General features: G+C 41.0%; 1 protein-coding gene across 1 annotated transcript; it reads right to left on the minus strand.

Moving 5' to 3' along the window:
* Window positions 1-6,403: 6,403 nt before the first annotated feature.
* On the minus strand, window positions 6,404-25,821 carry MMP19 (matrix metallopeptidase 19). The gene is made up of 9 exons (XM_040425605.1): window positions 25,644-25,821; window positions 21,910-21,998; window positions 17,939-18,069; window positions 17,338-17,550; window positions 15,609-15,854; window positions 12,608-12,727; window positions 12,329-12,493; window positions 10,248-10,375; window positions 6,404-8,050 (listed from the first exon to the last, which is right to left on the minus strand). The coding sequence occupies exons 1-9, from the start codon at window positions 25,728-25,730 to the stop codon at window positions 7,814-7,816; spliced, it is 1,416 nt and encodes a 471-aa protein (XP_040281539.1). The 5' UTR covers window positions 25,731-25,821; the 3' UTR covers window positions 6,404-7,813.
* Between the last annotated feature and the right edge of the window lie 1,913 nt (window positions 25,822-27,734).

Here is a 27,734-nt window from a genome sequence, read left to right on the forward strand (position 1 = left end):
AGCCAGCCCAATGCCTCGCCTATATTGTTTTGTACTTGAATGTCATAATGAGCAGCATTTGCAGTCCATTTACCTTCTTTTTCTTTTCCAGTGGTGTGAGCAATTAATGTCCCAGTTTTGAAAACCCTTCCCCCCCCCCCCCCCCCCCTGCCATCCTGAATGTCATGCCTGGTTATAAGTATTTCTGCACCAATTAATCTGAATTAGAGAGAAGAAGGGAGAGGACACATAGGGAGTACCATAAGGCAGATCCAGGACGCCCAGATGACAGGTACTACCAGGTTAGGTTGCGCTGGAGGCGCAACACTCAGCTGGCATGTGATGTATTTGATTATTCTATTATTATTGTATCAATAAAGGAAATTTCTCTACTTACCAGTATCCTCCATCCACGTATACAGAAGCTCTCCTTCTCATCTTTGGTCCCACATCTGGAATTAATCTGAATTGAGCAATAGTCCAGATGTATGCAACTAAACTTAAAGTGTACTTTAAGCTTTCAATATCTAAAATCAGCAATTAGCAATAAGCAATTTGACATCAGTGTCAGACAGCTGCTCCAAAAACAAATAACATTCAGATATGCATTTAAAGGGGTTCTCCATAAATGATTTAAAATTGCAGCAAGCAACCTGTCCTAGAATGCGAGTAAAGTGCATTGCTATCTCTGTCGCTATCATTGAAATAAAAGGAGCGGTGGCATGGATTTCCGACCATCCGCTCTTCCCCTTTCAGGGGGTTCCACAAGGTATAGGGCCCCCGTTCTCATGATTGGTGGGTGTCTCAGCGATAGGATCCCCGCCAATCTGATAGCTGTTGTAACTGGAATACCCCTTTAAGCCTTTGTTGTTGTCTTGCTGTGCACCATGATAGCCTTTGAGAGCAGTGGAGTGAGGTCAATGGAACACCTGTAGCTGGACATCTGACTTTTAGCCCAATGTCATGCAGACGCCTTCCGATGGTTTGTGTAGACACTGTTTGCCACCCTAGGCTTGGGATGTGACGTTTAATTTGACTTGCAGTACAGAATTGATCATTATGCGTCATTCTTGTAATCAGACGATTTGTCTGTGCAGAGGTTTGCCTCTGTGGCCCTCTTGCTGTCAATCCACTTTGTCATTGTTCTCCCAATCCTTGGGACACGCAGTGTTGAACAGTGCTGACATCTCGGCCTAGACGCATAGTGATCTGTAATGGTCCATTCACACGTCCGCAAAATGGGTCCGCATCCGTTCCGCAATTTTGCAGAACAGGTGCGGACCCATTCATTTTCAATGGGGCCGGAATGCGCTGTCCGCATTAGCGGACAAGACAAGACTTTTTCTATGAGAGTGCCGGCGATGTGCGGTCCGCAAAATGCGGAACGCACATTGCCGGTGTTTGTGTTTTGCGGATCCGCAAAACACATACAGACTTGTGAATGGACCATTAGGCCTCTTTCACACGGGCGTCCCGGATTTGCTCTGGATGCGTCGCGTGTGCATTGCGGGAAAACCACACAAGTAGGCACCGCATCCGCACTTGCTTAGACTAAACCAAGTAAAGAAATACTACAACTAGACCGCACCTCCAAAAATAAAACATAATTTATTGAAACATACTCATTAAAAACATCAATTCATGGAGCAATCCCCACTAATGGGTAAAATCATGTACAAAATTTCATCCAGAGCCACCATAGAAACAATCAATATATATGCAATTATCAAAGATATAGCAACAAATGCCTACAATCTGTTCAATATTATACTTATCAGAAACACAGTGGTGGCACATGGAAAATATAGACCCATAGGGGGGAAGGCGAAAACCCTCACGCGTATCGCTAGTGCATATACTAGCTTCCTCAGAGGTCCATGTGAATATGCATTAGCGTTTCAACATTCTTATAGCCTTTATAATTAGTCAATAATCAAATATGGCTGTGGTCAAATACCTAAAACAATGAAGGAAGGAGGGGGGCGCACATGGGTATTACCTGGATTCTCCCCGGTGCATGGTCCGAGCGCGAGTGCAGGCGCCGGTGAAGACCGGCGTGCTGGATGAACAAACGCGCATGCGCAAGATGGCGCCCGAGCGGAAGTCGACGCCGCGATGCGTACCAAAAAGTGGAAACACATCACGGCCTCGCCAACGCCACAGAGCGCCAAGCCGCACAATTACATCCCCCAATGGATCACCAAAACAAAGAAAGGTACTATTAGTTCCGGTATGTAAACAAGGCAAAAAAATATGTAGAACAAATGTCAATTGAAAGCCCAATTCATAGGATTACAATAGTATCAAAACGTGATTCAATATTGTATGCCATTCAATCAAAATAACTCCATGATCATATATAAAATACAGTACTAAATAAATAAAATATGCACATCATGAACAATAAAGCATAATCATAAAGTGTATTGTACATATATATATGTGATATACAGTGCATAAACAAACAAATAGAAATTATATAATAAAGTCAATCACTTTTCTCCTTAGTATGATTTCATAAGTAAAACAGATCATGGATGATTACATGGGTGCAACAGATCATGGATAGATTCATCATTTTTTATTTATTATTATTATTATGTTTTTATCTATTTTTATTTTTATTATTTATTTTTATTTTTATTTATATAAACTGATTTACAAGGCTGTCTATTATATAACTATGTATCATTGTTCACTTACCATACCGTACCTATATTCTTCTTGTACCCTAAATATTGAATTATTTATCATCATTTAAAAAATCAACCTATGTAGTTTTTAATAATCAATGAAGGGTACAAGTATTCAATCCAAACCCATATCCTCCAACCAAAAGTTTCAGCGGGCCAAGGGGATGACGGACCATGCACCAGGGAGAAAGAGGCCAAGAAGCAAGCGCAAAATAGAAAGAGAGTAGATGAATACATGTATGAATATCATATAAATAATGAATATATAATGCAAAGGGGATAAATACTCCATCATAATAATGTGTAGCAATACAAATCCATAAAACATCAAAAATACACAGATAGGATATAACGACCATAGGGTTGTATGTGTACAAATAACCAATGATTATTAAAGTGCTAAGTGCCATTCTATATACATTTTTTTACAAACAGTGAACAAATATCTATGTAAAAAAAGGAGAGGAAGTCCAATGAAACAATAAGTCCTGCATCCCTGTGTCATCAGGCCTTTGAAACCTGAAAAGTAAGAACAAACATAAATAAAAAGTGCAATTAAGTGATAGATAATACATAGACCTATTCTATTGCTTTTCGATCAGTCAGCATAAGAGTAGGAATCTATGTATAAAAACCAGTGAAGGTGAGTTCCTCATTTAAGCCCCGTGGAACCTGTGAACCCAGGTTGAATATCCACCTTGATTCAGATCGGAGCAATCTCTGAGAGATATGTGTGCCCCAAATGTTTCGACGGATTGAATCCAACCCTGCAACCCGTAGGCCGTCATACCTACCTTCATGGCAGTCCAAGAAATGGGCCGCCACCAATTTTAAAGGTTTTTCCCCTTTGCTTCTGTCCCGTGCTGCCAACCGAATGTTGGATGTGCGCTGTTGTACTCTCTTCCTTAGCTCCTGCATAGTCTGGCCCACATATATCCTATTACAGGGGCACAGAAGGGCATAAACTATATTCCTGGAGTGACAATTAACATAATGTTTTAAATCAACTCTACAGTTCTCCCCATGGATAAGGCTGTTCGAATTCAGCATGAATTGGCAGATATTACAACCACCACAGGGATATGTACCTTTCAATGTACCACCGCTTCCCGTGGTACCTCCTGGGTGTTGAAAGTGACTGCGCACTAGGGTGTCTTTTAGATTAGAGGCCCTCCGCGCTATAATCCTGGGTTCATTGTCAACATGTGGAGCAAGTTTACCATCTGCTAAAAGTAGGGACCAATGGGTGTTTAAGATTCTGTAGAGGTCCGACCACTGGTTGTTATACCTGGTGATCACTCGTATTTTATTGTCCCGTGATTTACTCCTGGGTTCAAACAAGTCCTCACGATTAGACTCCTTAGCTCTTTCAAAGGCCCGGGACATAACCTTTTTGGGGTACCCCTCTCGTGTAGTCGTGATGACAGATTTTGTGAGGCTTCCTTGAAATCACTCAAATTAGTACAATTACGTCGTAGGCGTAGAAACTGGCCCCTAGGTATACCTTTCTTCAAGTGCGTCGGGTGCGTCATAGTGGAGTAGATTGTTAGTTGCAGTACTTTTACGGAACAGGGATGTCACAATATGGGAATCCTTCACCCCAATTCGGAGATCCCAAAAATTAACCTCCGTTTACGAAATTTTGTATGTTAGGAATATGTTTAGCAGATTCTCATTCAGGTAGCCAATAAAATGCTCACAATCCTCCCTTGATCCCTGCCAGAAAAAGAGGATGTCGTCAACAAAGCGATACCAACCCACCACATGGTCCCTAAACTGGTCCAATGGGTATACCTGGGTGGCCTCCCACCAACCTAAAAATAGGTTGGCATAGGAGGGCGCACACCGTGCCCCCATGGCTGTGCCGGAGATTTGTCTATAAAATGTGCGATCGAAAACAAAATAATTATGCGTCAACACAAATTCCAGTAAACTCACCAAAAAAGTGTGGTGGGCTGGATCGCCAGTGGTAGAGTTGGACAGAAAGGACTTGACAGCAGTTATCCCGTCACTATGGGAAATGTTGGAGTATAGTGACTTGACATCACATGTAACCATCAAAGTGCCAGGCGGCAAGACAACATCCCTCAATTCCTGTATGAGATGCCTGGAATCACGAATGTATGATTTGAGGCCCAGAACGAAAGACTGTAAAAAGAAATCTAAATAAATACAGGCTTGTTCACATAGGCCCCCAATGCCCGCCACAATTGGGCGGCCCGGTGGGTTGTCTAAATGTTTATGCACCTTAGGTAACATGTAAAATGTAATAGGGCAACTCACCTCCAGGAATTGGAATTCCCGCTTAGTAATGATCCTCATGTCAAAGGCCCTTCTTAAAAGCTGATCCAATTTTTTCTTGAACGTTATAGTGGGATCTGATGGAATAGGAGTATAGAAAACTCTATTACCCAATTGACGTTTGGCTTCATTCATATACATCCCCATATCCCACAGTACCACGTTCCCACCTTTGTCCGCTTCCTCAATTGCTTGCAGATGCTTGCAATTTTCACGCAGACCCATTCAGAATATAGAACTTGCTACGAATTTCACGCAATGCACAAGTGATGCGTGAAAATCACCGCTCATCTGCACAGCCCCATTGAAGTGAATGGGTCCGGATTCAGTGCGGGTGCAATGCGTTCACCTCACGCATTGCACCCGCACAGAATTTTCGCCCGTGTGAAAGGGGTCTTAGAGTGATAAACCAAGGTCTGTCAGTTCAAGGATTCTGTCCCTCTCAGTTTGCAATAAGTGACGATAACTGACACGTCGACACACAGGAGACATCACACAATCATCCCACATGACTTAATACGATTTTTTAATTTTCATGTGACTAAAAACTTTCAATCTCGCTTTTATGTCCCTCCCATATGCCACAGATTGGAGCTAGGTGCTTAAAAATTTGATCATGTGCAGATCTTAGCAAAAAAACAACTGGTACTTCCTTGATTTGCATAAACTTACAGCTTGTCCTTGGTGTTGCAATTTCAACAATGAGGAGTGTAATAACACATTAAACAAGTGTGCAAAACATGTCCACAGCAGCAAGAAGTACCAGATCAGGTGGAATCCCAACTAAAATTCCAAAAATGTGTGTAACTGCTACTAAAACAGGTGGATATTGGATGATTAAATGTTTAAAACCCAAATCTCCTTTCTTTGAGAAACCTCTTAACCCTTGTCCATGGATTATTCCTAGTAAGGCAACTCCACATCATTCACCGGATTGGGATATAGCTGAAATACCAGACAAGGGGGAACTGTTTCTCGGAGAAAGGAAATAGGTTTTTCTCATCTCATTCAACTTTTTAACACTAAAAATGCCTGTGCCTATCCATAGCTTTTCTTTCTACAATGACAAAGTGTCCTTTAATATTCCCACTTAAAATGTTACATAATTAAGAGTTTACTATACTTTTGACTCCTCCAGTACATATACTTGGTATTACTAAAAGTTCCCATGCACATGACTATCAGTTCTGTGAAAATCGCAGATCCGCAAAATATGGATATGGTCCGTGTTGCATCCACAACGATTATGTCTTCAAAATGCAGATCACAGACCCAATAATAACAAGGGATCCGCATGCATACTGCACATGGAATGCATCCGTATTTTGATGATCTACAATCTGCAAAATGGATATGGTCGCGTGCATGGCACCTAAGCCTGTATGTGTTGGAAAAGGTTGGACATTACAATAACTTCACACAGAATTATTTTTTTACTGTATTTAATTTACTTTTTTAAATGTAATTTTGTGTCACCTGCCAGCAGGAGACACTGCAGACCATGTGGAGGGCAAATGTTTGCAAATGCATGCACATTATTATACAGGCATAGATGATGTAGATGTACATTCTGCAAGTCAGCATATATATCATCTAAATGCAGAGCAACCAAGAAGCACAAGATTTCAATTTAAAGGGATTATTATAACAATTTTTCCCCTTTTCACAGGATAGGGATGCATCTAATCAAAGGGGTCCAGCTGCTGGGACCCCTGCTGATCACGAGAATGGGTGCCGTGTTTCCCCATTTAAATAGGTGTAGACACGTGTGTTTGCTGCTCAATGGCAATGCAGAGACAGCAGAGAACAAGTGCTCAGCTATCTCCAGCAGCCCCTTAGAGTTGACTGGAGCGGAAGCGCGCATGTGTTTCCCCTGGGAACATAGGCTCAATTTTCCTTGTCAGTGGGGCCACAGCAGTTGGGCCCCCACCGATCAGACACTTATTCCCTGTCCTATGGATAGGGGATCAGTTTTTGTAATGGGACAATCCCTTTCATGATCTGTTAACATTAAATGAATATCATACGCTTCCAAAATTACCCTTTAAAGGTGTTTTCAGGGTTAGATAATGGTTCTAAGGTGCAATACTAGACTCAGCCCATGAACAAGAGTGGCGTTATTTCTACTCCCTGACAGCACCATTACAGTGGTTTTCTGGGAGTTTTACACTGATGACCTTTCCTCTAGAGGAGGATGACCAGAGGATAGGTCATCAGCATTTAGGTCTCGGAAAACTACTTTAAATAATTCTGGAAAATCCCTTAAAATCTTAAAGATATGTGATTGCCCAGATATAATGAAAATTTCAAAAATATGGATGCAAACTCGTTAGCATGTCAATCTGGCCCTGTTTGAACATCAAAACCATTCAATCTAACAATGCTTTATATAAATATATATATATGTTACATGGCTGGATTTTTACAATCTGAAGTTGCAGAAGTATCCATTTACATTCTACAACTTTGATATGCATTGCAGTATTGATGTTTGTCCATAGGCGGCGGCGTTTAGTTATCAAGTTCTTTAGGCTGTGCTTGCTCATTGGTCCAGGAGCTGAACCAGCAATAAGTAACAGTAGCATGATCTCCAAGGAGTCAGAAAACCTCTGAATGTGTAAAGAAAGTGTCCTTTCATTGTCTTACAAGAAATTGTTATTTTTAACATTGTAACAGTTCATAAATGTCTTTAATGTCTTGAGTATTACTGGCTCGCTTTCCAATGGGTGAGCTTGTCTCAGAGTGCAACATTTATCAGTCTAAGTTTTATTCTTTGTGGTGAACTTCATCATCAGTGACTGCTGCATGTAATTAAGTAAGGCTATTGCACTTATTTTCCATTAATCCATATGGTAGCACTGCATCCACCGCTCAGCCTTGCTCAGTGGGTATCCACGGTCTACACGTAGCTGCTTGTTCACTCTCCAATACTTGTCTCCTTTAAAGAAGTAAATCTTTCCATTCTTCCAGGTCAGAGCTGCTTCCAGCTTACTTGGAATACCCGTGAATAGACTTGAGATTTTCTTGGGACTCAGGCTACTCCAGGCCAACTCATCCCACTGCCAATACTCATCACCCTGCAGAGAGCAAAGATTACAATTTATATTGTGCAAGGTCAAAACGTGACAGAAAATAGCAGCGCATTTTACCATGTGACAGTAGTAATACATTTCGATACAGTCTATCAAGAAATGACCAGAATGTTTGTTTAAAATAAATATATATATATATATATAGTGGCATGCAAAAGTTTGGGCGCTCCTGGTGAAAATTACTGTTACTGTAAACAGTTAAGCAAGTTGAAGATGAAATGATCTCCAAAAGGCATAAAGATGACACATTCCCCTTGTATTTTAAGCAAAAACATTTTTTTTAATCTTTAACATTTTTAAAATAACAAAAAAGGAAAAGGGCCTGAAGCAACCATGTAGCACCTAGTAACACCACCTTTTACATGCTATGATACTTCCCAAATGTGGTGCTACTAGGTACTAACCTTGCTTTTTGTATCCAGCCAAGAGCCTTTCAATTCTTGCTTGAGGGATTTTCATCCATTCTTCCTTGTAAGTCTTCCAGTTCTGTGAGATTCCTTGGCCATCTGGTAAGAAGTGTTCTTTTGAGGTCTATCCACAGATATTCAATGATGTTCAGATCAGGGGACTGTGAAGGCCATGGTAAAACCTTCAGCTTGAGCCTTTTAAGGTAGTCTATTGTGGATTTTCAGGTGTATTGAGGATCATTATCCATTTGTAGAAACTATCCTCTTTTCAACTTCAGTTTTTTACAGTTGATGTTCTGTTTGCTTTCAGAATTTGCTGAAATTTCATTGAATCCATTCTTCCCTCTACCCGTGAAATGTTCCCTGTGCCACTGGCTGCAACACAGCCCCAAAGCATTATTCATCCACCCAATGCTTAATGGTTGGAGAGGTGTTCTTTTCATGAAATTCTGTGCCCTGTTTTTTCCAAACATACCTTTGCTTATTTTAGCCAAAGAGTTCTATTTTAACCTCATCGGTCCACAGGACTTGTTTCCAAAATGCATCAGGCTTGTTTAGATATTCTTTTGCAAACGTCTGACGCTGAATTTTGTGGTGAGGGCACAGGAGAGGTTTCCTTCTGATCACTCTTCCATGAACGCCATATTTGTGCAGGTGTTGCTGAACAGTAGCACAATGTACCACAACTCCACAGTCTACTAAATCTCCCTGAAGGTCTTTTGCAGTCAAGTGGGGTTCTGATTTGCCTTTCTAGCAATCCTATAAGCAGCTGTCTCTGAATTTTTTCTTGGTCTCCCAGACCTTCTCTTGACCTCCACTGTTTCTGTTAATTGCCATTTCTTAATTACATTTCGAACTGAGGGAATGGCAACCTGAAAATACTTTGCTATCTTCCTGTAACCTTCCTATAGCCTATAGCTTTGTGGACTTTAACAATTTTCATTTTCATAGTGTTAGGTAGATGCTTAGAAGAACCCATGGCAGCTGTTATTTGGGACAAGGTTAGAGATGATCTTAGAGACAGGCTGTGCTGGCTTTTCTAAACTGCTTTCATTCATGCTTTTTTTTTTTAACTATGGATCTATGCGACAGGCTGTCACAGTGATCACATGCCTGGTGACCACTTTGATTGGTCTCCAGGGTCGTCTTCTAGTAATACGATGTATGTAGTCATGTGGCAGTAGGCAACTGGTTAATGAAAATATTGCAATTTTTGCACTGATAACTGAGCCCTCACAATAGAATGAAACTTACTGTTTTGTTTTTATCCCTTTTCAGCTTGTCCCTACATCGGGGGGAGGTTAAAAAAGTTTTCCAAGATCAAGATATTGATGACCTATCATTAGGTAATCAACAGTTAATAGCTGTGCGGCGCCTTAAAAACCATGCAGCTATTAACAATGCAGACCAACCAAACAGTTTGGTCTTCTTTAGTTTAATTAGAGCTTGCTGTGGCCTGTACGGTTTTGTGGCATTCAACCGCATGACCGCATCAATGAAACTGTGACACAACCGCCCGCACTGCATGGTCGTACTCTCAGAGTCAATAGTGAAGGCAGACTGTGCTGTGTGGTTGTACCATAAAACTCAAATTTTGGCAACTTACCTCTCCTTCCCTCGTTACCCGTAAACATGCATTTTTGTCCATTCAGAGTGTGCATGTTTTTATTGCAGAGTTTGGGAAGATAGCTGTCAACGGAACAGTGTGTTGCTAGCATTACATGACAAATTGTGTACATACAGTACATTATTGTGTTTTCAGGTAGACAGTTTACCTTAAATAAGAATATCTTCTGGTTTCCTTCCCAGTATAAGGCTGCTCCAATGTTTGGGGGTACCCTAGTTAAATATTTGGGGTATCCATAGTTCAGTTTAAAGTCAGTGTACCTCCATAATTTGCTTCCTATAAAGGGAACACACATATGATGTTATCAGACAGTTTTTGATGATGTGTTATTTTTTTGTTAATTATACCAATGCAACTCTTCCAACAATTTTCTCTGTGGTCAACGCCTTTGGAGAGGTCTCTGACTTCGATATCAACTGGGCAAAGACTACTCTTATGCCTTCGGATAATTTTGGGCACCAGTGTGAGGGGCTCCTGACAATGCCAAAGATTGTTGACTCATTTAAATATCTGGGCATGATGATTTCCCTTAGGATTGATGACTTTACTCAGCTTAATCTGATGCCCTTTATAGCCAAAACGAGATCCAAAATCTCTATCTGGCTTCGCTTACCTTTATCCAGAGCTGACAGAATATCGTAAGTTAAAATGGTGATCTTACCTCAATTTCTCTATATTTTACGGAATTTTCCAGTTTGGATAGAGGATAGGTTTTTCAAACTTATTAAAAGGATGATTAATGATTTACTTTGGGGAAGAAAACGAGTGAGGTTAAAACTGGAATATTTGTATAAGCCATTGGAGCAGGGAGGGCTTAACCTTCCCTACTTCAATGGCTATTTTATTGTTGCGCAGTTGTGGCTATATTGTGACTGGAAGAAAAGTGCCCTTTGTAGGACGCTGGTAGGTCGATCCCCATTTGATAAAATATTTACCTTGTTGGAATCCGGGCGTTTAATAAACGTTGAACAAGAATATAGAGTGACGGGAAGTTATTTTCCAGATCCTGGACCACCATTATAAGATGGTTGGGATAAAGGGTTCCCTTGTATGTACCCCTCTTTGGCATAACTTTTTCTTAAAGGGCTTGGATAAATTAGCTGGGGATAAGTTTTGGCAAACAAGTAATATCACTTATGTTTCACAGGTGATGAGGAATGGGGAGGTTCTCTCCTTTTCCTCCTTAACACTAAAGGGCAATTTTACTTGGTTTAGGTACTTTCAGATATACTCAGCTCTTTCTAGTTTAAAAGAATCTCCACTTCTTGATACATACACTTTTTCACCCTAAAACACTGTAATAGGGACTCCTAGTCACAAGGCTAAGATTTCTCAATTATATAAATTTTTACGTAAAGCACTACTTAATAAGGTGGTCTCCCCGGGTCAAGGGGCTTGGGGAATTGATTGTCCAACGGTTACGCAGGAAGATTGGGGTAATATGTTTGGCTCACTAAGAACAGTTTCACAGAATTGTAATCATATATTGGTTCAGTTTAATATTTTTCAGAGAATTTATATTACGCCGATTTGGCTTAAAAAATGTGGCCTTCGACAGTCGTCTAACTGTCCACGTTGTGACTCACAACTGGCGGACTTTTTGCATATGATTTGGTTGTTTCCAGAGTTAAAATAATCCCATTCACATCTCAATGTTGGATACTGAGCAACCTTTCTAGGGTTAATTGTCACAAATATATAAAGATTATTTTATTAAGAATTATGTTTTTAGCTAGACTGCTCGTTACTAGAGTTTGGATCTCACAGAATATTCCAAAGTTGAATGAATGACTATCCTTGGTGAAGAAGGTGAAGAGGTACAAGAAAGTTTTATACTACCAAAAAAACGCTGGGCAAAAATGGTCTAAAGTATGGGGAGGTAGGAAATGGTAGATTTCATTTTTTTTTTTTGCTACGCATCGCACGGATTGGGTGGGTATGGGGGGTTGATTTGGGAGGGATTGTAAAGAAAGAGGGATAAGAATGTAATGATGGTATTGATTATTTATGTATTCCCTTCTAAGTTCTTTGTTCCTTAAAAAAAAGACATTTAAAGTGAAAAAATATTTTTCTTCTTTCCTCTACTGTTTCTATGTTACCATACAGCAACATGCCTAAAGCCAAGTAATGCAGGGATTATGGATATGTACTAATGTTGTATCGGCTCAGCAATAGAGAAACATACTTATTATTATTACAGTCTAACGTCAGTGAATAGAGGTGTCTCACCTTTAAAGAAATATGTTCTCTTGGTGCGTTTTGAGTGGACGGCAGCATCTAAGTTTCCTGGTAACCCTTTCCATAGGGACTGGATTTTCATGAGAGGACCAATGCCATAGTCTGTGACTGTCCACACATAGTCTCCTTTAAAGGCATATGTTTTACTGTCAGGCCCTTAAAATTAGATAAAAACTGTTATAATCTATTGATAAAACTAAAGATAATGAATGATATTGGCTGCATATGCACCAGAATGGGCGCAATACGATGTTAAGTATAGATACTTACCAAGAATCATGGCATCTAGGTTGTCCTGGCATGGATCAGGCATCAGACTGGTGGGAGTTGGAGAGACAGTAGGTGCAATGGTTGTGACATGTTTCTCAACTTCCTTGTAGCTGTTTTTACCTTGGAATGTATTTAGATATGTGAGTTATGTAAGTTCTCCATAAGTTTTTACAGAAGGATATATAAATCCTGGACTGATATACTATATAGACATAGATATGTGTATAGATAGATATAGATATATACTGTATATGTGTGTATATATATATATATATATATATATATATATAGTTACAGTATAACAATAAACAAATCACAATTTCCTGAGCTAGATAAGTTCTATAAAAATAAATTCTAATTCGTAAATTTAAAAGAATGTTATTTTTTATTGAATTTCAACAATAATTCACACTTTTCTATAACACAAATGTTAAACACATTTGTCTTTAATTTAGGAAGTAATCTTTTCCTTTCATTGTCTCTTTGAGATTCAGCACAGGAAACATGCAGGAAACTTGCAAACACAATACAGTGTTATTGCTGCCCATCGATAACAGCAGAGTTATTTTTATGCGAGGCAGAGGAAGAGTTAAGTATTTCCTCACTGAGCCTGTAACTCTAAGCTAAAGCTGCCGTTTCTTTCTTGATCAGGCTGAATGTAGACGAGGCTGGGTTTCATTAGAAACATCCGGATTCAGCTACATCTCAGAAAGTTTTACACTAGCAGTATTGTGCTGGATGAAAGAAGTGAGGCCTTGGTGGGGGAAATAAGCACAGCTGTCTAGGTTAAAGGGTCGCTGAACTTTAAAAAAAACTTTTGATATCTCATAGCGAAATATGAAAGATTTTGATTGGTGGGGTTCTGAATGCTGAGACCTCCACCGATTACTAGAAAGGGGAGAGATGTGCTCACATATCGCACTCTCATTACTCACTGCAGGAGGCAGGCTCAATAGAAAGTCTATGGGCCCATTTAGATTCTGTCTCCTGTAGTGAGGTGAGAGCGCATGCTATGTGAGTGCTTCTCTCTCCTCTTTCTAGTGATCGGGAGGGGGGTCTAAGCACTCCCACTGATCAGAACCTCTCAAATGTTGCTATCACATATTAAAAGTTTTTTAAAAGTTGAATGAACCTTTAACCATTCAGTACGTAACTCTGCGTCATGAAATTATGATTTTTTAATTAAATACTTCAATACATATTAGGGCTCCTCTTGCACTGTGCCATAATAGGGATTTATGGGCAGCACCGTGGCTCAGTGGTTAGCACTGGTGCCTTGCAGAGCTGAGGTCCTAGGTTCAAATCTGACCAAGGACAACATCTGCAAGGAGTTTGTGTGTTTGCGTGGGTTTCCTCCGGTTTCCTCAGACATTCCAAAGACATACTGATAGGGACCTTAGATTGTGAGCCCCATTGGGGATAGCTTGATGCTAATGTCTGTAAAGCACTGCGGAATATGCCAATACTATATAAATGCATCAAATAAATCATAGAGACGCATAATGCCTCTATCATATCACCACATGGTATGGTGACATACACAGGTTTTTACTGTTGAATTTCATACAAATTCTTTTAAAGAATTGTGTCATGCTCCATTGGACTTTGTGCATGTGGTGATCTTCTCACATAGAAGCATTACCTGGGGACAATAACTTTACATTCGACCCCTGATGGAGGTTGTATGGCAGTGCACAGACTGTTCAGCTCTGTACTAAGGAGCTGTATGGCCTCCATACATTGTTGTACAGGATCTGTGAACATGAGCCTGGAAGGGGTTCTTTGATTTGGACAATCTCTACTCTTTAGAAGGGTCCCTTGACCACACGCTAATCACAAAAGTGTCACCCTGCTGGGCACCCTAGTGATCAGCTGTAACCTGTAATTTCCCCTGCAGGACCACCACAGGGCATATTAGGCATTACACTCTACCTAGTCAATTCAATAGGTGGTCTGTATAATGCAGGACAGGACAGGTCCTCCAGAGCAAGAAAGACTCTTTGTAGCCACTCTCTAATCTGACCAAGACATAAGGAGCCTGAACAGAGGACCACTTCTACTGTATTAAGTTAGGATTACATAACAGGTTATGTGAAAATATATTTTCTAAACTGTACACCCCTTTTAACCCCTTGTCGTTATTTCCCATACATGTATGGTAGAAATTGGCATTTTAAACATGGTACACACTCAGGAGGTGAGTGGGCACCTTAGCCAGCAGCTGACTGCTCTATTGTGAACTGAGATAACTCTGATCATGGACATTTAACCCCTCAAATACTAAAGACAATTGCGACAGGGTTAATTTACAGGAAGCAGGCTGCCCACCCAGGGTTTGTCCTGCCTAGCTACTATGCTGAGGGGAGGTATAAGGGGAGGGACTACTGCAAAGAGAACAGTGTGGCGGGCGCAGCAAGCCCATGAGGAACATTACAGAGCAAAGCATGCTGGGTTTGGTTAGAAAACAGGAAATTCTGCTTTTGCTTGTAAACATCCTCCCAGGCTGCACTGATGCTGAGAAAAGGAGAAGGAAAGTTCTTATATCAAAAGAGGTATATGGGGCAAAAATATTAAATGTTTGCGGTACTTTGGGCAGATAAAAAATGTAATTTAGAAAACTGGAGAACCCCTTTAAACACATTCCAAAAACAAGCATGTAGGATGAATGATTTACACTTGCTATCTGTGTCTCACTTCTTACAATGGTACGCTGTTTGTCTTGTGTCCACTATGATGACTAGATAACTGGACAGGACAAAGTCTGCCACAAGGTCTTCACACTAATCTTGTGCTACTGTGATCATTCAAATCCTAATAGAATAAAAGGTTCTCAATCGTCTCAAGCATAACTGACATTACCTGGCCTCTTGTACCTTTTCCTATAGTATGTAAAGTTGTCGTCACAATTTAATTTTCAACCTATTCCCTTAAACACTTTCATTTGAGTGGCAGTGAATGACTACCTTCTATTACTGTACAGTAGCATAATGACTGTACTTACCGTACAAGGCCTGAATCCCCTTTACATCATCATCATGAAGACGAAAGTTAGGTCTATATCCGGCATAAACAGGAGCCATCAGCGCACTAGCAAAGCGAGAGTGACCTAAGCCCAAGGCATGGCCTAGTTCATGTGCTGCAATGATGCGTAGATTGACTCCAAGGTAGGTTCCCTCAGTCCAATACTCATCTTCATCAAAATGTACCGTGCCAAGCTCAGGGATATCGGCATGTGCCAGGACTTTCCCTGCAAGACCAATGCACAGTATTAATAGGGAGATCTTATTAATGGGTAGGGGAGTGGATGCAGTGAGTGCCCTCATAGCTTAGTTTTTCTAAGAAGACATATGATATTACTATACCATTGCTTTTACCATTATATTTTCACATTTTTAATCGCCAATTTGTAATATGAAGCATAAGGGTTATAATATAGAAAAATAAACCCAGGAAAGTGAAATTACCTCTTTAAATGACATCCAACTTACACGGTTTTAGTAAAGATATGGCATAATACTGATCACAAACTCCATACTTCAGTATATGATTAGATGCACTGTCTGCAGCTATCCCACATGTGATCCTTTCCTGAGCACTATCTTATCTGTTATATATTGTACAGAATGCACTGGTTTACCTCCAGTTACAGAAAGTACCAATTGGCGATCGGACAGTTTTATTAGACTCCGCCAATATACAAGCTGCTGACAGGAATGAGCCAAAGATAACACTGGAGTCTCTCCAAACATTGAGGCGATGTGTACAGGCAGGTTTCAGGGTCTCTGAACATTGCAAGAACCGTTTTTGTCCTTTTAAAGTCTGTGGAATTAGCACATGGCGGTGTCTAATAGGAACGCCATATTCCCCCGTTACAGACGTAGATATGACTCTGCACTGACACAAAGGGCCTCAGGGCTCTAAACTTTCGGGAGTATCCTTGTTGTCCATAATACAGTAATAACCATATCATAATAAGCAAAAGACCAGGCATAGCTTTTTCAGTAGTAGGCCCTGTATGATGCCTTGTATGCTCTCATATTCAGGATTATTAAATACATTTTTTCTTAGTATAAATAGTTCCATAGGATGTCATCTGATGGAGCAGGTTACCATGCTGATTCATATGCCTCCCTATGAGGGCATACACTTCAATGAGCAGTGTATTACGCCTCCATACGACTCAGCGTTTGCATGCAGCTGTAATATGGACAGTATGGGGGTCATTTATCAAACTGGTGTAAAGTAGAACTGGCTTAGTTGCCCATAGCAACCAATCAGATTCTACCTTTCATTTTTGACAGCTCCTTTGGAAAATGAAAGGTAGAATCTAACTAAGCCAGTTCTACTTTACACCAGTTTAATAAATCTCCCACTATGTGTATGAGACATAAGGGCTAAGGATTTTCTGGTCATGGAGGCAGCAAACCCTTATCAACCCATAGTATAGCTGCACCACCTATATATTTCCAATAAGAGAATTTTATAGTGGATTTACATTCTAAACCATATGAGACAAAATAGTTGCCTATGAGACAATTGTTTCACCCAAACTTGATGGTAGTTTCAAGGTGCAGAGGAGAAGTAGAAGATTCTTTACACTCCTGCCGCATCATGTCTCTTAACCAGTGCACCATGGTACATTCAACATACTGTAGACTATTGTGACTACTAAAGGCAATAAAATGATTAAAGCTACATCTGGGAGTGCAGATATTAAGCAAAATGCATACCAGGGCCATCAAATGGACGTGAACAGCTCTCTCCCTTCTTGTGGAATGAAATTCTTATGTCTGCTCTTCCATATGTGATCTCCTTGAATATCAGAGGGGTGACTTCACTCCAGTATTTAAAAGCAGCTTTGATGGCAGTCCTCACCTCATCTTTTGTCATGTCTGATGTATAATTATACATGCGATAAGTCAAGTTCTTTTTTCTCCATCGACCTGTTTCGATATGAAGACCACAGTCAGGAACATTTAAAGAGACATTCTGTGTAGAATAGTAGTGTAGCTTATTCTTATTCCCTAATGCTCTTCTGGACAACTGAAGAGAAGGGATGGTTAAAACTTACATAAATCAGCCATACAGACTACGGCTGTTGTCCAGTAGGCTTTACAACAAAGACAATTGCCAAAATCCCTTTTTTTTGTTTTATATAATAATTGTACTGATCCCACCAACTGTTGTCTACTATTTTAGTGATGGATCATTGCCTCAAATCCACTGAAATTCCAATATTCCATTGGCATTTTAATGATGGACTATCTAAAATCTGTTGTTGCATAAATGTGCACCCTCCTATTATCCGTCAATATCCTCAGAACTGAGTACCTAATAGCAGATATCGCAATGTTTTCTGGTTAAATGGGTCTTCTAATCCACACCGAGGCTGGTTCATCTTCTCCATGGTATCATTGTCCAGGACCCCTGTTCCGGGTAACTGAGAAGCCAGCTGGAAAATTCTGTAGATAAATCAAGAGCACAATTAGAGGGGAATTAATCGAGTTTTTTCATTTTTTTTCTTTCTACCCATCCCCCCAGACGGGACCTGTGAAGGGAGCAATATTTATCTGTTCCCAGTCTGTCTAAACTTAGACTGTCTTCAGGTGGCTTGAGACCCAATAGTGATGTGAGGACATGTTAGATGATGTGAGGCCCCTAAGGTTCTGGAGTAGCAGATGGAAACGGTAGTGGCTCTGGCTGCAGAAAGTCACAATGACTATCACATTGGCTTTCCTCACACAATTGCTTCCTAGAGCCAGTGCAGTAAAGGGAGGCCATAAACTGTCTTCCCTCGGGGCACTCCCTGGTGTTAGGGCTCCTGCCTGATGATAGTTTGGGGTGCCCTTGATGTTAAAATTTGTATGGGTGCAAGGTAGGGTGTGCAATGGTCGGCATATGAGTCAGTAAGCAGGCCAGATTTAACAGAATAAACGTCTTTTTTCTGTAGTGCAAAATGGGGGTTGTAGTACTTCTAACAGTCCCAGAACATGTTTCCAAGAATGCACAGTGGAAATCCCCCAGATGGTTTTGTATGGGTATAGGCCAGGTTTAGATTCAATGTACTCTTTCACTCTTGCTCTGCAGAATCTGAGGCTGACAATAATACTTTTGGTAAGACAGCTGTAATACACGACTGCAGTGTACAGATTTAGTGAAAAGACTGACCAGGTCGTATCTACAGTTGCAAGAAAAAGTATGTGAACCCTTTGGAATAATATGGATTTCTGCACAAATTGGTCATAAAATGTGATCTGATCTGGTCTTCATCTAAGTCACAACAATAGACAATCAGTCTGCTTAAACTAATAACACACAAAGAATTAAATGTTACCATGTTTTTATTGAACACACCATGTAAACATTCACAGTGCAGGTGGAAAAAGTATGTGAACCCTTGGAAGCAATAACTTCAACAAAACGTTTCCTGTAGTTATAAATCAGACGTGCACAACGGTCAGGAGTAATTCTTGACCATTTCTCTTTACAGAACTGTTTCAGTTCAGCAATATTCTTGGGATGTCTGGTGTAAATCGCTTTCTTGAGGTCATGCCACAGCATCTCAATCGGGTTGAGGTCAGGACTCTGACTGGGCCACTCCAGAAGGCGTATTTTCTTCTGTTTAAGCCATTCTGTTGTTGATTTACTTCTATGCTTTGGGTCGTTGTCTTGTTGCAACACCCATCTTCTATTGAGCTTCAGCTGGTGGACAGATGGCCTTAAGTTCTCCTGCAAAATGTCTTGATAAACTTGGAAATTCATTTTTCCTTCGATGATAGCAATCCGTCCAGCAGCCCCAAACCATGATGCCCCCACCACCATACTTTTTTTAATAGTATCTTTTTATTTATTAATTTAGCAAAAAGCATAACAAACACATCAAATACAGACAATGATCAATTGAGTCCAGTACAAATCATATACATGGGATCAATCATAACAGTTCCTCATGACCCAAGTTTGGGACAGAAGAAAAAGATATCACTTTCAGGATGAACAGTACCCAACATATCAATCCTAAGGAAGATTAAAAGTACTGCACACACACACACACACACACATTCACACACGCCTTCATTGGTCAGAACAGTCTTTCAGTCATCTATGGTACTAGAGTCTGGGCTCCAATCCAGGGGTCCCATATCTTCATGAAGCGATCAGGGGTCCCTCTTCTCTCATATACAAACTTGTATAATTCAAGATCAGCATTAACTAGATGTACCCATTGTTGCACAGTAGGATTCTTAGGAGGTTTCCAGTTGAGAAGGATAGTTTTCCTAGCATAATATAAGAGTATTCTATACAGCTTCCTGCCAAATTTGGTTGGAACAATCTCGTTGGCTACTCCCAACAGACTCCCACCACCATACTTCACAGTTGGGATGAGGTTTTGATGTTGGTGTGCTGTGCCTCTTTTTCTCCACACATAGTGTTGTGTGTTTCTTCCAAACAACTCAACTTTGGTTTCATCTGTCCACAGAATATTTTGCCAGTACTGCTGTGGAACATCCAGGTGCTCTTGTGCAAACTGTAAACGTGCAGCAATGTTTTTTTTGGACAGCAGTGGCTTCCTCTGTGGTATCCTCCCATGAAATCCATTCTTGTTAAGTTTTTTACGTATCGTAGATTCGCTAACAGGGATGTTAGCATATGCCAGAGACTTTTGTAAGTCTTTAGCTGACACTCTAGGATTCTTCTTCACCTCATTGAGTAGTCTGCGCTGTGCTCTTGCAGTCATCTTTACAGGACGGCCACTCCTAGGGAGAGTAGCAGCAGTGCTGAACTTTCTCCATTTATAGACAATCTGTCTTACTGATGAACAGCAAGGCTTTTGGAGATACTTTTATAACCCTTTCCAGCTTTATGCAAGTCAACAATTCTTAATCGTAGGACTTCTGAGAGCTCTTTTGTGCGAGGCATCATTCACATCAGGCAATGCTTCTTGAGAAAAGCAAACCCAGAACTGGTGTGTTTTTTATAGGGCCGGGCAGCTGTAACCAACACCTCCAATCTCATCTCATTCATTGGACTCCAGTTGGCTGACACCTCACTCCAATTAGCTCTTGGAGATGTCATTAGTCTAGGGGTTCACATACTTTTTCCACCTGCACTGTGAATGTTTACATGGTGTGTTCAATAAAAACATGGTAACATTTAATTCTTTGTGTTTTTAGTTTAAGCAGACTGTGATTGTCTATTGTTGTGACTTAGATGAAGATCAGATCACATTTTATGACCAACTTGTGCAGAAATCCATATCATTCCAAAGGGTTCACATACTTTTTCTTGCAACTGTAAGTGTGGATGGTGTCTTAGCAGTGTTCCACTCATAGCAGTAATGTCTATAGCTTTTGATAGCAGTGCACCTTACTGACTCAGTTTTCTCAACCGTTACAGATTCAAAAATGTCCTCTCTCTCTCCAGGAGTATTTCAATTTAAAGACAGTTACCTCTTGGTAGATCATGCAGAGGTCGTTGTAGCTGAAGGCCTAGTACTGAGGAGTGGAGCATGTAGACTTTGCCTCTTCTCTGCTAACACTAGACTCTTTTAGACTAGACTGAGGTAGGGGTTCCGCTAACAGTCCACACCTCAGCTTCCTCTAGGGGCTGTGCCAAAGTTTGTTAACTCTGTCACTCCAATACATTACCATACTTGGGATGCAAAGTATAAAATGCCATAACATACATGAACAAAACAATTTGCAAGTACCCACTGCTCTGGGGTACTGCACATGTGACCCTGTCCCTGTTCGGGTGAGCCCCAAAAGTCCAGTGAACACAGCCACCCCCTTTAAGGACAACACAAATCTACTGCTAATGCAATTTTTGTCTGCATGTGCCCTAAGCTGAAAGGACCTTAACTATATTTGTCAAATGCAGCTTTTTAGGCAATTGCATGACACGTGGGTAACTCTCCTTATGTGAGAAGCCAAAAAGTTGACTGTGATAGGTCTAACTGGAACCCCTTATTGCATTGGCAGCAGGAAAGATTTAGCGGCGCATATCTCCCCTAAAAAGTAATTTATGAAAAGAAATAACACCTAATATTTTAGAGGACCTGTACACTCAACCCCGGTTACACGAAGATGGTGGTCACCTCTTTTTAAGGCTGTGTTCACATATGCTACATCAAACAATATATAAACACATTGATTATATATATCATAAATTGTGTAAAAATGGAAGGCAATATGTCAGTGTGAACAGAGCCTAACCCAATGGGAATGCAATACCAAACAAAGCCCATGGAGAAGAGTGTGCTTGAAAGAAGGTAGCCTTGCTTTTCCCATTTCACAATTTACCTTAGAGCTTCCTCGGTCTCTTCAGGACTGAATTCCTCACTGTCACTTTCAAGTGGCTTCTGTAAGTATCCAAACTGCTTTAAGTATTTCTGTAACAAGACGAGAAAGTTTGTAACTAAATTGATTTAAAATGCGAGCTCTAGTCTTGTGTTCAGGTATCTTCAGCATTATGGCTACCACTATGGCATAACAGTGCTAAAATGGTTGTCCAGCCAGCTTGGACATTTACAGCACATCAACAAGAGGATATTTATGGCACATCCTCACCACACAGATCAGAGTTTTAGGGACCGCTGTTCTCTTCTTAGGTGCTCTCTTGGACCCACTTCTATTAGACACATATATGAAACATTCATGGTCTATCCTAGGGTTTTCTGTGGATATGCCATTCATATCCAAGTTTTTAAGTTTTCCCTTTCTAAAGGGAATCTGTAATCCCATACGTGCATCTAAAGTCATCTGCCTCGCTAGATCTGCACCAGTTTCCAATTATGTTTATTGCTTCTCAATATGTGCCCCCAATTCAGAGAAATTTGTGCTTTTATCTTATGTAAATTAGTCTCTTGGTGCAACGAGGGCATTGCCGTTGCACCCAGAGGCTCTGCTCAGCTTTCTCTGACAGCCACGCCCAGCGTGTTTGATGCATGTGCAGTACATGGCTTGAATCTACTGGGCAGAGATCATGAGATCCACTGCACAGATGTGAGTAACTGAGCTGACGGTGGAGCGGGAGCACAGAGGCAGATGAGATGTCTAGCCCTGTCCCTCACAGGGGAAATATGCCTGGCTTGATAGAGTAGATCATGCTGAGAGAGGCTATTTAAACAGCTTGGCCAGCTATAAGAAAAATACCACATCCCACTGAGGACATTGTGGAAATCATAACTATAGGTACAACCACCTGTGAAAAAGGTGCAACATTTAATCTGATGTTGGGGTCCAATCCGTAGTTGCATAGTGAAAGAAGGGTTGCACCCCATATTTATGGATGTTAAAGTCATTATTTATATCTGCAGCTAGGGTTGTGCAAATTGTGTTCAGATTTCTGTATCTGAACCCGATTCTTTTAAAAACGACATTAAGAATACCTGCTCCATCTTACTGTAAAATGTATTGCTTCCTCAGAGTTCTTTCCGATGTTTCAACACAAATCGCGAGGTTTACTTCATCTCGCCTCTATCACACATCACTTCTTTATTCACATAAATTACTGTATCAAAATACAAAGCTGAACTCTGCTTCATTAATGAGGCACAAAGCCGAGTTCGGCTTCATATTTTAATATGAATTCATGAGACAAATTCATGCGTATGGGGACTATAGATGAAGATTTGTAATCAATTGTAACTAAAACACCTTTTATACTATTTTTATTACCAAAAATTGAAGGATATGTTTCTCCTGCTATAAAAAAAAAAAAAAGTATAATAAAGAGTATACAGCTGCTAACTAGTAGAATGGACATTTTGTACAATTACCTGTCTTGTATTACGTATGACAGAAAAAAAGAAGTGACTAACACAGAATACGAAAAAAAAAACTTAAGCAAGCATTCAGCCTACAGTAGGTTTTCGAGATGTTTCATTTAAACCTTTTAATGGTTTATGCATGTACATTACTGGCAGATAAAAAAGAACCCCTGGAAAACTTAATGTGATTGATCTGTGATTGGCAAAGTATAAACTACTGCACCTTTTATTTTGGGTTCAGCAGCAGGGTATATGTGGAGGCATATAATACTGGGTGGCATCTCCTCTTGCTGTGATACAGGCTGCCACTCTGGCATCTTCCCATCCAGTCTCACACTTTCTTTATGCAGAAGAGATCTGGCAATCAAACTGGCCAGGGGAGCTACTGGATACCCTGAAGAGCATGTTGTATAGCAGGGCCAATGTGTGGGCAGGTAATAACTTGTTGGAACACCACACCTTCTGAGTCAAAAAAGGCAACAGGACTTGTTCCACAACGTTCTGGACATACCAAAGGCAAGTCAATGTTCCCTCCATGAATACCAGACAGAAATGGTCATGGCAGCTAACAGCACCTCATACCATGACCCCTGGTGTTGGTCCTGTGTGTTGGTGCTGCATTTCTCACTATGCATGATGGCAGTAAGAGCTCTCCAGTCCTTTTGCAAACCCCTGCCTTGAATGGCAAACAATAGTGTTCAATGATGAAAGCAGGTTCTGCCTTTGAACTAATGATGGCTGCATCAGAGTTCACATGAGGGCTTGAGAGCTCCTACTGCCATCATGCATAGTGTGAAGACACAGCTATGATGGCTGTTCCTATCTGACATTCATTAAGAGAACACTGACCAGTCTTCATTATGTCCAGGACATTTTGGAACATCTCTCCCACATTGCGAATGTCTGGGACTGGGTGGGGCAATGGATCTCCCATGCACATCAGCAAACAAACACCTTGGACTCAAGTACAGGTACAAGTTCAAAGAGCTTAGGTTCTAAAAGTACAGGAGGATACTTAGCATCTGTATTACCGTTACCATGCCAGAGTGGCAGCCTGTATAACAGAAAGGTGAGATGCCACCCAGTATTAATGTGACCCTGCCTCAACATATACCCTGCTGCAGAACCCAAAATAAAGGGTGCAACACCCTGGTTGTGTGATCATTGACCGAGCACCACTAGCAGTTTGAGCTTATTTTGATACAGTATAATCACATTAAAGGGGTTAGCCCATCTTGTACATAGGGAGCCAGAGGTGGGAGTCGCACCTGTCAGATATTGGGGGCATATTCTAGCGATATGCACCCAATGGGCCAACCCATTTAAGTCCTCCAGATGTTCTGGTTTCATTTTCCAGTAGTGTATCTGTATGTATATAGATATAATTATCTGCATTATGCCAAGCTGTCATATACCATCCTGTGGTTTTGCCTGTTTTTTTACAGTACATTTTTGTTAGAAGTCCTCCAAAAATAGGCTGGTTATAGTTTTCCCCCTAATCAACTAGCTGTAATACGCACAAGCACCTAAAAGCCACTGTTCAATTCACCTAAAGCCCCACCACAGGAGATATGGAGCACTACATGATGCCAATGGGCTATCCTTGTAATGCACATATGTGTTGAGTACTTAGCAGAGTACTTTTTGTAGTCTCTCTCTTCTATAACTAAAGTTGGCCATACATATGAGATAACTGTTGGCGAAATGCTCATTCATGGTCTCTCCCAAGCATGCATGTGATGAGAATCGAGAAGGGAGAAAACCACTGTCAAACACCTCTGAAAGACCAGGAACAAAAGGATCGAGTGTGTTGAAATTCAAGCTGCTCGACCATTCTGTCCCCCTGACATCTACCACATACATTGTATGTGCATAGCCAACTAACGTTCTGAATGTTCTGAATACTGAAACACCCAACAAAGAATAACCTATTGTTTGAAAATGCTGGTAAGCCTCTGTGCACAATAATCATGCACAGTGTGATGTGAGGACCACAACACAGATATTGGAAATTCATCTTTTTCAGAATAAATGCATATCTGCTTCTTTGTGCAAATTTTATTGACAGAAGATAGTAGAAAAAGCACATACGCTTTCATTAGAAATAAATACATTTCTCTAAAGCAAAAATGAAGCTTGCTACATTAAAATTTGGGTAAAAGTAAATATGTAATATTTTATGCTAAATTATAAAGTATTGAACTACAACTAGTGACAAAGGAAACAAAATATTTTTAAAACTAGTGGCTCTGTCGGTGGACTTACCAAGGCTTCTTCTTCAGCAGTAGGATCTACCAGGGTAGCAGCATAAGCAGAGAAGGGCAGAGCCCCCAGTAGAAGCAGCAACAGCATCCTGAAGTTGTCTTTTCTGCAGAGGTCCTGGTGACTTAGCCTCTGCTTCTTGCTCTTGGTCCCCCCTGCAAGCCTTTAAGAGTCCTGCCAGAATGACTCACAAACACTCTTTACTCCTTCCTCCTCCCAAACCTCCCACTTGCATCTTCCTCCTTGAGAAATGTCCATGGAATGCAGGATTAACCCTCTCCTGCAGATTCAGTATGATTAATTTTATGCAAAAACTCAGCTTCTAGTCATTCACAAATCTTCATTTATTTTCTAGTTGACAAGTAGTATCTGCGTATAAGGGAACACTCACTCACAATGAGTCATTTTCCAAGATCTGTTTAGTAAACTATTGCGCTGAAATTCCTATCCTCAGATATCTGCAGTGGTTCCAGGATGTCACATGACAGATGTGTATGTTGGATTTTGTGTTTTAAAAAATACTGTTACAAGTGTATAGGTTCTTACATAATATTACATTTATACAGAGGCATAGCTGGAAGATCCTGTGCATGAAAACCTATAACAATGTACAGGGAGTGCAGAATTATTAGGCAAATGAGTATTTTGACCACATCATCCTCTTTATGCATGTTGTCTTACTCCAAGCTGTATAGGCTCGAAAGCCTACTACCAATTAAGCATATTAGGTGATGTGCATCTCTGTAATGAGAAGGGGTGTGCTCTAATGACATCATCACCCTATATTAGGTGTGCATAATTATTAGGCAACTTCCTTTCCTTTGGCAAAATGGGTCAAAAGAATACAGCCGCGCATGCGCCGTGCGCGGCTGTATTCGGCGCATTAGAGATGTCTGAGCTCGGAGCGGTCAGACATTCAATGCGCATGCGCGGCTGTTCCGCGCATGCGCATTGAATGTCTGACCGCTCCGAGCTCAGACATCTCTAATGCGCCGAATACAGCCGCGCACGGCGCATGCGCGAGAATTCGGCCGCTGCGTCACACGGAGGAGGACATGGGCGGGCTGGAGGGACGTGCTGGGCGGCGGCTGTGTATGAAGGTAGACGGAGCCTCTAGGTGCTAATGACGCCCACATAGCACCTAGAGGCTCATTAGCATATTTATAAAAGTTAGTTTTTTAGCAAAACCGCTGCCCCACAAGTGATTATAGTAGGATGGTTGGCCAGAGCAGACACTAGCAGATCGCTAGTGTCTGCCAGCTAATTATGTCATATGAAGTGATAGAAACCCTTTAAAACCTGATTCTATTGCATTCAGTTACAACAACACGGGTGCAATGCAAAGGGGTTGGCCCACCTCGGTAGGATACGGCACTAATGTCATATCGGTGCAGGTCCCACCTCTGGGACCAGCACCTATCTCTAGAACAGGGCCTCCAAAGTGAACGAGGGGGCACCACACAAGTTTTAGTTCAGCACTCCCACAGAGATGAATGGCGAGGTGGCCACACTTGCATGGTGTGCTCTCTATTCACTTCTATGGGAGTTCTGGATACAGCCAAGCGAACCTTTTCAAACCCTCATAGTAGTGAATTGAGGGTGGCTATGCTTGTGCCGAATGCTGTCGTTTACATTTGGGGCCCAGTTCTAGAGATATGTGTGGGTCCCAGAGGTGGGACCCGCACCTATATGACATTGGTGGCATACCCTAGCGCAGTGATGGCTAACCTTGGCACTCCAGCTGTGGTTAAACTACGACTCCCAGCATGCTCCATTTATTTCTATAGAGTTCTGAGAGCAGCCAAGCAAGGGGGGCATCTTGGGAGTTGTAGTTTTACCACAGCTGGAGTGCCAAGGTTAGCCATCACTGCCCTAGCGATATGCCCCCAATGGGTGAGATGGGCCGCCCAACCCCTTTAAGGTGGATTCAAAAATAACCTTAAAGGGGTTCTTCGGGAATTAAGAAAATGAAAATACTTAAATATTACTTTATAATAAATATATTCCAAAATACCTTTCATTACTTAGAATGGCTTGTTTTGTTTACGGAGCAATCACTAGGATAAATAAAATGGCTGCCGTCCTATTAGTACA

This window comes from Bufo bufo, chromosome 3 (assembly GCF_905171765.1).
Source record: "Bufo bufo chromosome 3, aBufBuf1.1, whole genome shotgun sequence".
In the NCBI taxonomy this organism is placed as follows: domain Eukaryota; kingdom Metazoa; phylum Chordata; class Amphibia; order Anura; family Bufonidae; genus Bufo; species Bufo bufo.